Source organism: Pholis gunnellus (genome assembly GCF_910591455.1).
Source record: "Pholis gunnellus genome assembly, chromosome: 23".
Classification (NCBI taxonomy): domain Eukaryota; kingdom Metazoa; phylum Chordata; class Actinopteri; order Perciformes; family Pholidae; genus Pholis; species Pholis gunnellus.
Genome location: NC_136550.1, coordinates 6,112,039 through 6,123,229, shown reverse-complemented (window position 1 = coordinate 6,123,229; position 11,191 = coordinate 6,112,039). Strand labels below are relative to the sequence as shown.

Here is an 11,191-nt window from a genome sequence, read left to right as displayed (position 1 = left end):
CTACATTTATAGAGAAGAAACTAGTAAATAACTAACTTTATCAAGTTCTGGGGGCAGATATATCACCCCGCTTGTGTCTCATTGCATTATAACACAAATATGAGGTAATAACTCAACTAAATATACTCTCTAATACTGACATTGATTGTCCGAATGTGTCACACAGTTATGTGGTGATCTACAGCTAGTTTTATTTCAAAAAATGCTGAGAAATATTCCCCTCACTGCTGGTTCCTAGCCGAGGGTTTAGTGCCCTTCACGGGGTCATTGACACAATATGTAGGAGGGGGAAGCTATATATTTCTCTTTTTTCCTGGATAACATTAAGTCTTCGAGGTCCTACATTATTACTGTTTTGACTCATAGACACAATCGACTCTGGAAGAGACCACGTAATCTCACAGTCCAATGCTGACCCCTTGTGGGTCAAACAAAACACTGCCACCAACTCACTTGGCCGGCTTACAGGCTCTGACTAAAAGCAACAATTACAAATCGGTGTGATTTCTTCTTTTTAAGCTTCCTCACTTCAGTGAGCCCTGCCTGGTGGCCGCGGCCTGTCGCAGCAGCAGCTCTCTGGCCAGGTCCGGCCTGCCGCTCTTGGCCAAGCAGTGGGCCAGCTGGGAGGCCTTGGGTTGGTGCGTGGCGGCGGGCAGCCCTCTCCTCCACATGGTCAGGACGTGGAAGGCCTGCGCGGGCAGGCTGTCCCCGGCCCGGAGCTTCACCAGCTGAGCGGCGCTTCGCCGGAGACGCAGGGAGAGCACCAGAAGTGCCACGTCCTCCTCCGAAAGCTCCCCGGACAGCCAGAGAAGAAGAGAGTCCGACAGGGAATCTGGGGATTGGAAATGTATTGAAACGTATAGAAGTAATCAGAAATATATACAATATTTCCTTCTGATATGTAGTGGAGTGGACGTACAAAGTCATTTATCATGAAAACATGTCACCCACCTGTCTCCTCGCATAACTTCACCCTCACTGTGATGGGCCGATAAATGGTTCTCACTCTCTGAGATGAAACGGAATAAAATGTTAGAACTTTTATTTTGCGACGGTCAACGTTTTACTGTAATGCCAAATATGACACAGAGTTCCTTGTGAGTGTTTATATGCACCTTCGGTAAAGTCAGAGACAGCTTACAGACGGGCTCTCCCAAAAGCTTTGTGTCCATCGGCACCGCTCCGTCACCTCGCCACTCCAGCTGACCTCTGGCGGCCTTGTAAAACACCGCCGTGCCCTTGTAGTGGGGCGAGCTGTAGTTCCCGAACGGGTCCACTTCAGTCAGACGCACCAAGAGGTGGTTCTTCTGCTGATTGTGGAAGGGGATCCGCTCGTGTGGGTCGTTTTGAGCACCTGTTGTTAGAACACGTAAATTCAAGATCTTGTCACTTTCCAAAAACTGATCCGAAAACCAGCCAGCGTGTCGTATTCAAGTGTAAAGGAAGACGCCAGAGCAGACACACCTGAGATCGTGGACATACCGTACGTGTACATGCATTCCGCTGGTTGCCTGTTGCACAATTATAATTAATTCAGTCTGTGGCATCCAGTTATGTGGTAACGAGCAGCAGGAAGACAAACCTGTTCAGACCGGGGTTAGCTATGTGTAACCGTTCGACTTCCCCAGCAACAGCAACAACTGTTTTACTACTTATGTGGCTGTGGCTATACCTTTAGGCTGCATTCATACCAGATCAGACGTAGCAGCGATCCGCCGCATGGTTGTGCGTTGGTGTGGGAGTGAATGGGAGGACCGGTGTTTTTCGGATCTGTTGTGAATGCAACCTCAGGGTTATGTTTATGTGTGTTTTACTCCGTCAAACTTAAAAATTGCGTTCAGCTTTTTCCCAGTTAATAAGTTTCCTTTTCTGTATATGTTCGAACGGGAACCTCATAATATATTTACTCTGACTTAACTCTTTAATATTAGTATGTCCAGCAGCAAAAGTGAACTGCAGTCAACGAGCCAAAGCCTGCGAGCGCCGGCTGCCGACGACATGCTCGACTCTGCACACCTTTCCCCAAAAATGACTTGTACATGGATCATTCTTTTTGTTTGCATCTGGAGACCCCCCACCCCCCTCTTGTACTTTTCTAACAAGTCACCCTACCTGTGGAGGTGATGTTGCCGCTGAAGCGGAGGAGAAGCTGGTCTCCCTCACACATGGAGATCTCCGACGCGGTCTCCGACGCGGTCTCCGAGAGGCCGCTGTAGCCCCGGGCTCGCAGCTTGGACAGCTCCCAGCCGAGCTCTCTGCTGGGCAGGGCGGCCGCCAGGACGGCGTGGGGCTCGTCTCGCCTGCATTGGAGGACGACCGTAACCGCGTGGCAGCAGACCGACTCCTCCAGTTCCTCCGCCAGGGAGGCGAGACGACCAGGCCGCAGCGGGGAGAGGAGACGAACCACCAGCAGTCTGAGAGGAGGAGACAGTCAAGAGACGGGAGGAACGGTAAGAAGTTGAGCTCAGCGGAGAGATTAGATTGTTGCTGAATAGAGGGAAGAGATGAGTCTGTTATCATGGGCCTGAATACAGACTTAATGTACTTAAGTTGAAATAAAGAATTCTTATTACCTACTGCACATGTATTATTCCCTGGGGAAGCTGTTTTAGATAAGAAAGAGAACTAAAGCACATGAGAGAAATAATGACAATCCTTATTAAAGGAATAGATCACAATTTAAACTAGGTCTAATATATTCACAGTTCAATCTCTCTGAAGCGAGACTAAACACAGAAAGGCAATCCGATCCCTTAGTTTTCTTATTATCTATGACTTCTATGACATGTGTACCATGTCTTTGGGTTCTGACATAGAAATGCTAAAGCCAGGAATTCAAAGCATTTAGCTTTAGCCCCTTTATTCCATACCGCCTTTCTTAAACCGCTCGCTCTAAGTCCGGTTGATTGTAGTCTCTTATCACGCTGAGTATATAGACTGAACCATGTCTAAGTGAAAGGCACACAATCCCAGAGAGGCGGAACAGTGGTTGCGTGTTCGGTGAGTACTTCTTGATGATATCTTGTCACTTTATTTGACTCTAGATTAAACAAAGGCAACAACGCCACAGAGTAAAGAAAAGGATGTGTAATGTTTGCTTGCGAATCAGTAAAGTTAAGAGGATTATCAGATGTGAAAGAAAACACTGAACCAACTCAACAAAAGGAATCTTTCATGCTTTAAAAACTGCTATTGCTCGCATGGTGTGTGTGTGACGTACTGCTTCTGTATCACTGTATTTGTCCTGTCCTGTTTGTTTCGTGCTTTTCTCTTATTCTAAGCGTGTTAATTGTGACTGCAGATGAAACTTAAACTAGGGTGATGGTTTTCTTTTTGTTTGGTATTGTACACGGTCCCTAACTTATAAAAAGGATTGCATGAGTGAAATGTTTGTAGGTTATGGCTTTTTATTTTGTGTGAGGTCAATGAGGGCATTTTCTTCATGTCATTTTTGCCACAAACCTACCACATAAAGATACATAAGATCAACATTGCCCAGGAGGAGTTTAAACCAAGTGGTTCCAAGCTCAAATACCTCAAATATATCATTTAGATATATCTCAAATATATAATGAAGCATCATTTTGCGCTGACCAAACGTGCACATGAACATGTTTCCTTTTCTAGCATTGTTCCTGTGGAGCCGCACACATCAAACCCCTTCATGTTGAAGTTTCCACCACAGCTACTTGTCCACAAGTAAGGATCCATGATTTCAACAGTTTTTCTTCAAATATGCAAACCCACACTCCCTACCAATCAGTTTCTCTCTCTCTCTCTCTCTCTCTCTCTCTGTCTCTCTCTCTCTCTGTCTGTCTGTCTGTCTGTCTGTCTGTCTGTGGCCAGGGGCAACGTTTGCTACCTCCTCTATGTGGTTGGAGGACTCCTGATGACGTTCACTGCTGGTAGTCTGTGTGTGGATGTGGCTGTGAGGACGGCCCAGAACCCTGCTAACCTGCTGCACCTGTCAAACACACTCATCGGACTCATGGGCCTCCGATACCGAGTACTGTAACTGCCCTGTGATCTCAATAGGAAAACATCCAAAACATGCATGTGACTGCCCTCACAATGAAATACCTTTGTTTTAAATTGATCCTCAGATTTAATTCCCCCAAAACCTTTTTTTGAGTTTTGAGTCTTATCATTCAAATCATTTACTAATGTTGTTTTTTCTGTATTTTGCAGGCTAACTCTGTGAAAAAAAGAAAACTAAAAAGGCTGTTTTTCACTGACAGGTGTTGGAGAGAATTAACGTTACTCATCACAATTCTCATAAACAAATCTTTTGGCAGAATTTGAGTCCTTGTCTTCGTCAAACATTGTTAACTGGCCTCTATTTGTGATCCAGTTTCAGCATCCTCCTTCATATGACGACAACAACGCTGTCAGGAACTCCTCATTTCAAGGTTTTCGGCTGGTTTCCCGAGAAGCAAACAAACCCGGAGTCCGCATGCTGCGTCTCGGCGAGGAGGTATACACGATCGGACGGAAAACGGTTTTTGCTTTCATTTCCAATATTCGGTGGTGCCTGAGAGTGAGTATTTCCTGTTCTGTGGTCGGTTGCAGGATTTATTACGTCCTCATTTGGGGTGCGGGCACCATTTTCACACAGCGTATAGGGAACAACAGCAGCGAGCTGAAAACCTACAACCCTTCAGATCAACTTCAGTGGTTGATGAACTTCAGCAGCAAGGCACAGGCCCGAGGAGATGTGGTAAGAGACTAACAGTCTGGCATCACAACACCACTCGTGTACTGTTGAAGGTCTTCTTTTGATACAATATCGTATGTTTTCTTTAGATCTTTTTTTTACTGGGTGGACAAACCGGACAAATCGGCACAGGATCTGTCACAAACGATGTTACAGATGAGCGTCGCCCTACGAGTCTGACCCTGGGCCTGTCTGCGCTGTCTGTAGTCCTTCTATGGATGCTTCTGCCTCATATTGCAGTTTGCGCCGTGATCTGTTTCGGTTGGACGGTACGGCAACATATCCACTGAAATTCATCCAGGCTTTCAATTCAATATTGCTGCGAAAAGCCTCTTTCTTTTTGCAGCTTCCAACCGGCTCCAGAGCACTGCAACAAGGCTTCTAACGAGATAAGAAAACCATATTACCTTTTATCTGGCCTCCCTGCAGTTGCTCCTTGTTAGTTTTAGAATTAAATCTACAATATTTACTATAAAATGCTATGTTCCCTTGGCCCTAAATATTAGCTGTATATCTGAGCTCCTGTTGCCATAAAACCGTAGTAAAAGCCTGACGCACATCCCCCATAATCCACTTTGCTCATTTAGATTTCCTGGAAACGACTTCAACACTCTTTTCCTCATTTTCTTATAAGTGAACACAATCTCTTATTTTATTCTTTGTGTGTTAGTGGGCTGGTACTGTACTGTGTTTATCTTTCTTGAAATATGCATTTCTGTTCAGCTCCATTGCCTAGCAGTCCTGCAAATCCCTTTGATAAACTGTGTTGCATTTAAAGGACTCTTTAAATATTATTGCGATAGATTTGTTCCCAGCAATCCAAATAAATGTGCATGAACTTAAAAGAAGAAAACGTTGTTTTTTTGCAAACCTGTCAAAGTTCTCTGTCAGCTCGAAGGACACCAGTCCGTTGAGCTGGTTCCTGACTGTGACTTTATCCAGGACGCTCCACTGTTTGTCTCTGGAACCCAGAACAATCAGCAGCTCGTTGGACGTCTCCCGAGACTTCACTGAGGCACCCAGGACTCTAACAGAAACATTCAAAACTAAATATAATATATCAGGGTGGTGCTTTGATGTTAAACCCTTAACATACTAATGTTAACCATGTTCCCCATCCTAGCTTAGGGCATTAACATGCAAAAATCTTGCTAATTAGCACAACGAAATGAGTACAGCTTCATTAGATTTGCAAGTATTTAGCTTTTTACTCACCTCCTTCTGTGGGAAGCAGATTGATCCCATGGTGAAGAAGCCCTAACGGGCCGAGTTTGGTGGTCTTGCTCCTCCTCTTGTCCCCTTGTGTGCCTCTTCTTCTTTTCAGGGTTTGGGGGACAGGGTAGGGTGAGAGTGAGGGGTCTTCTCAGGGGCTGAGAGGACGGGTGGGCGAGGTAGAGCAGCGGACTCGTAGACACCACCGAGTGATAAGCGTCGCTTCTGGCCTTGACGGCCGCGAGAAGAACGGCGTCTACCGGCTGGATCTGAGGCGGATGAGGTAACAGCTGTTCTGCATTATTTACGCAGCAGTTTGGACGGAGATGCTGTGTGTGTGATATGAAAATTGGTTGTTTTTTTTCCCCCCTGCAATTTTGTTTTGCCGACAGCACGCTGTATCATCAAAGAGAGCGGTGTAGAGGGAGAACTGTTGGTTTTTGACTGGAGATCAAGCAACAAACTGCTGCAGTGGAGTTAGTTTACGGCAGAAGTCAATTTAAATATCGGACACAGCTGTTCATTCTTCCACCTCGCTGCAAACATCTGTGAATTATAAGCTGTAGATCTGTTTCTCTCTGTTTTTATCTCCTTGTTGGAACAATTTCAATATTTTTAACAATGTTTTATTTCAAAGGCTTGCAATCGAACATGTTTTAACCAACTTCTCAGTCCCAAACAGCCTGCAATACATTATTTATCACTTGAGTAAAAGTATAAAGTTAGGAGACAGATGGATGGGGATCAAATCATTATCTCCATACCGTGGTTTGTGCCATCACTGGAGCAGTGAAGCATCCCGGGAGGTAGTTCAGGCAGATTCGGTGGTCCATGGGTAGCTTGAGTGACAAACCCTTTGTGGGAACTGTGTAACTTTCTTTTTTTAAACAGGAAACCACTGCGAACAGACCCAGGGAGTACACCCTCACCTCTGCAAATGAGCCCTGACAACAAACACAGACAAAGTATTTGAATTATACAGAACCATAATCACAGCCACTCTGTATAAAATGTGGAATGTTACTTGTCAACAATAGGTGGAATTTAAAAAAGTTTTGCACTCACAAACATGCCAATAAATGATTAGAAATAATTAAATTTTTACCTAATGGCATGTCTGACGGTAAAATAATAGTTGGTGTCTTTAAAACATACAGTAGGTAAAAGAGAACTTTACCCTCTGCCCTCCATACGTGCCCTCCGTGGTTACCGGAGTGACGTAGCTCGCCCGCCTGCTCTCCCCGTCAACTATCTTCACGGCTACATCCCGGTAGTTGCCGCGATAACGTGCGCAGAAAGGCACAGCCATAGTCACGGGGAAGCGGACGTCGGCTCCGTCCCGAGCTTTGACCCTGATCACTCTGCTGACCAATTCCTCCGAGCCGGTCACCATCAGGCAGCTCAGGGCGTCGGCCGCCTCACATCTCAGGACTCCGGCCGCACCCACGGGTGCTCTGATGAAGCACGTGTCTGGTGCGTCTGAATAACTGTCCTGTTGACCAGTGGGCCTAGAAATCATGTTCAAATAGACACATTCACACAGGTACAAAGCGTGTGATGTACAGATGCTATTTTTGATGGACAAACTGGACAATTCTGCACTGAAGAACCGCTTTAAATCACACGTATTTATCTTTGCTTTAATGTTAGTACTGGTAGTATGGGCAGTAGAATTTGGAGTAGAAATATTGTCATCTTTAAGCTACATTTCTGGCAAAAAACTGCAACCATCTTAAATAATTCGTACGCACTTTTACATATCAGCTTCTCCCAGACTCGGGCCTCTCCCTCTGATCTGAATTTCGCTTGATTGGTTTGGCTTTTGGATCAAATCTGGGCATTGACCTGACAGTAGCCGGCTATGAGGAGGCCAGGTGGTCAAAACATGTGCACCATGTGATGAACCACTGCAGTGCCTTTTGCTTCTGTATCGGTGAGCAGGGGAAATGAGCAGAAGCAATGGAGTCATGGCCAGACTCACAAGCTGGCCCCCGTGCGGGATAAAGTCAAGACCAGGATGCTGGACATTACTCGTCTAAACAGTGGAGTCCATTCAAGTTTTCAAAGACAAAATGAAACACATCTAGAATAATTATGACGGAATTATGATGAATTTTAGGTTTGAATATTTTCTCTATGTGTATATTGAAGAGCTGGAGCAAGCTGATACAGAATATAATGATGTCTAACAGTGTGGACAGTGTACCTTGGAGCTAAAACTCAACTTACCCTACTGTGATCCATTCCTTGTTTACCCTATTTGTGTCCTTTTCTGCCTCCTCTAGGAAATGACTCTCTGGAGAAGCACAGTCCTTAATCTCGCTCCCTTGGCTTTTGACCAATAATTCTTGCTCTGCCTCTTCCACATCATTGCAGACAGAACTGCCGAATCCTGTGTCTGGTGCTTGTCCAGTGCCTGGTGATGGCATTGTGTGACTTTGATCATCTCCATCTCCATCAGCCTGTTTACGCCCAGAGTCAGATTCAAGGGGGTCGCAGGAGTTCAGGTGATTGTTGTCATCTTCGGGTTGCTCTGGTGCTTTTGGATCTCCGGTTTCCTGGAGCGCTGCGTCCACAGCTGAGGCCTCCTCTGCACGTAATCGGAGGATTTCTTCATCCAGTTTGGCTACGGTCGCGTTCAGTTGGACCATAATGTTCTCTACGTTCTCCCCGACCCTCAGAAAAGTATCACCGAAGGAGTCTGAACAAGGTGTGACGTTACATTCTGTATCTGTAAGAACACAGCACACAACACAACTATATAATAAAACCGTTGCTTCTGAGCCAATTTCAGATTCTTAAACTAATCTGTGAAAACTTTGAACAATATTACATTGTGTGGACTACTGCACAATTGCTGATCCACAAAAGTATTGTTGAATTTGTACTCAATTAAGTCAAATGATGTGGTAGTTTGTGTATGTATACAATGTTTACAGGGCCTTTTCCAGCTTAAAATCCTTTCGGCAGATTTATTTCAACTGACTCTTGAACTGCATTCACACGAACGCTTCAACTGACTTCAGCTGATTGAAATCCCTCTGACACCTGAACTCCTTTCAGTACTTCATCATAGACCCACTCCTTGTCATGCTTAGATTTAAACTGCACTTAGACACAAACTACTTTCAGTATTTCCACAGTAACTGACACCTCCACACCCTTTACCTTTACCTGAACTGACACTCGTGCTCCTTTCAACAACTTTAGTTGAACTGACACTTCATCTGCTTTCAGCACATTCACTTAAATTGACTTCAGCAGTTTTAGCGACGCTTCAAATTCCACTCATACCTGAACTTCTTAATTAAAGTCCTTCAACCAACGCCTAATCCCGCTTTCATGCTTACATTTCAATTTCAACTGACACTTGAACTACTTTCAACATTTCAACCGACACTTCAGCTATGTGTCAGTCCTGCTTACAACAAACTGACACATGTACCCTTCAAACAGGTTTTTTTTAAATTGCTTAAAATCATTCAAGGTCCATCTCCTCAACTGGTGCTCAACTCATTTCAGCAACCTTATTTACTGACTCTTCAACGGCTTCCAGCGCGATGGTTCACATGCAACTCCTCTTTAACAGTCCTTCAAAGGCAACCAACAACTTAAAGTGCTGTGGTTTCCACTTCAACTGACAACTTTCCCTTCATGCTTACATGTCATCTTTAAGTGACACTTCTTTGTCTTTGACATGCATCAGTCAGATCTGTTCACATACCTGTTGTGGACGGATGTTGCTGGTCACTGCCCCCTGGTGGAGACCTGTGGGCACATTCTCTGAGAACTCCTCTCCACGCTGTCACTCTGTCTGAATGCAAAACACTCAGCTCCCTCAGCACTCCCAGAACTCCCCGCTTGCACTCCCTCTCCTCCCGCTCTTCATCAGCATTTCCACTTCTCCCTTCGTCGTCGTCGTCCTCGTCTTCTGCAGGACTGAGCATCCCTCCTTCACCGCCTCCCCGTCTTTCCTCTCCTCCTCCACTACCTGGCTCGTCTCCTGTGCGTCTCCTCCCACCCACGGTCCCATTGAGATGATCTCTGCAGCGTCTGACAGCTTCAAGCCTCCGAAGAGTTTCAGTCAACATGTCGAGGAGGCTGTGTTCACTCCTGCTGCCGTGAGGAGACTCGGCCTCATCCATCAGTTTATTCGCATGCAGATTTGCATCCATGCTGAGCTGAAAAACACAACAGATTAGGGTTAAAAATAATATAATCGGGCCTGTTTTGTGCCCCTTTTCTCAGTCCGTGTTGCTCATGGCAAAAGCAATTCACCCCTTCAACAAAATGATGGCGAATAACATCAAATATTCACTAAAAATACATTGCATTCCCTTGTGTGCCTCGTTTAGTATTTGAAGCTGAAGCCCCCTTGTTCACTGTGTCCTTGGCATTGAGTGCTGCCTTGTAGAGCTTTCCTAGTTTACAGGCGCCGATGCTGTATTTATTTGGCTGCCAGTAGTAAAACATGTTGCCATGCGACCCCTGGAGGCGTGACTGGGAGAGACAAAAGAGGAGCCACAGAGCAAAAGACTCACAGGAAGACAGAGTGCTGTCCTCCGGACATCTCATCACTCTCTCTTCTATTCTTCTGTCACTCATTTCACTGCTCGTATGTATCCGGGCCAGTGAAAAACGTCAGCTCCTTGAATTCAACCCTGAACCCCCCCAAAAAAAAAGTTTCATATAGCTTTTATTTTCAAAAGCAGAGATGCAGCTTGTTTTGAGAGCATATGCATTTTGAGGAGGAGGAGGAGGTCGTAGACCTGCATGCTGGCTCAAGACAACACAAACACTGTGGGAGTGTCGTTTTGTGGGTTTCCTGAGGAACGTCTGGTTTTAGAATCGAAAGACATTCGTGGTGGAAGACGCATTGTGGTCCATGCCATAGCCTAAAAATACTCCACGTATTACCAGCAACGTGTAGTTAATGCATCGTTAGTAAGCTCACTATGCAGAAAGTAACATTCCTTTCAGGGTGCTAATTGATAGATTGTACATTCTTCTATTCTTAATGATATATTGGAATATTGTTTAAAGTTTGTAAATGCTTTGATTTACTTTATGCATTACTTAACACACTGCATCATGTTTGATCAGTTAAGAGTAGAGGTATAAAATGAAAATGCTCAAAACGTTACTTAGCACAGTGTTTACAAATGGATGGACTGACAAAAGGCCATTTTTGAATCTTGATTATCACAACAGGAAAATAACACAATGTAAAAACCACAAGCACAAAGCTATTTAACTCAAACTCTA

General features: G+C 44.9%; 1 protein-coding gene and 1 long non-coding RNA gene across 2 annotated transcripts; one reads left to right on the top strand and one right to left on the bottom strand.

The window, feature by feature from the left end:
- Window positions 1-446: 446 nt before the first annotated feature.
- dthd1 (death domain containing 1) lies at window positions 447-10,399 on the bottom strand (the record flags this gene model as incomplete). The annotated part of the gene is made up of 11 exons (XM_079184596.1): window positions 447-832; window positions 952-1,009; window positions 1,116-1,354; window positions 2,113-2,414; window positions 5,586-5,741; window positions 5,930-6,195; window positions 6,691-6,870; window positions 7,104-7,434; window positions 8,156-8,657; window positions 9,651-10,107; window positions 10,310-10,399. The coding sequence occupies 11 exons, from the start codon at window positions 10,397-10,399 to the stop codon at window positions 525-527; spliced, it is 2,889 nt and encodes a 962-aa protein (XP_079040722.1). The 3' UTR covers window positions 447-524.
- Window positions 4,371-5,382, top strand: LOC306714434. Its single transcript, XR_013767628.1, has 3 exons — window positions 4,371-4,474; window positions 4,570-4,717; window positions 4,804-5,382. It is a non-coding gene; the product is annotated as an uncharacterized lncRNA (long non-coding RNA).
- Window positions 10,400-11,191: the final 792 nt, after the last annotated feature.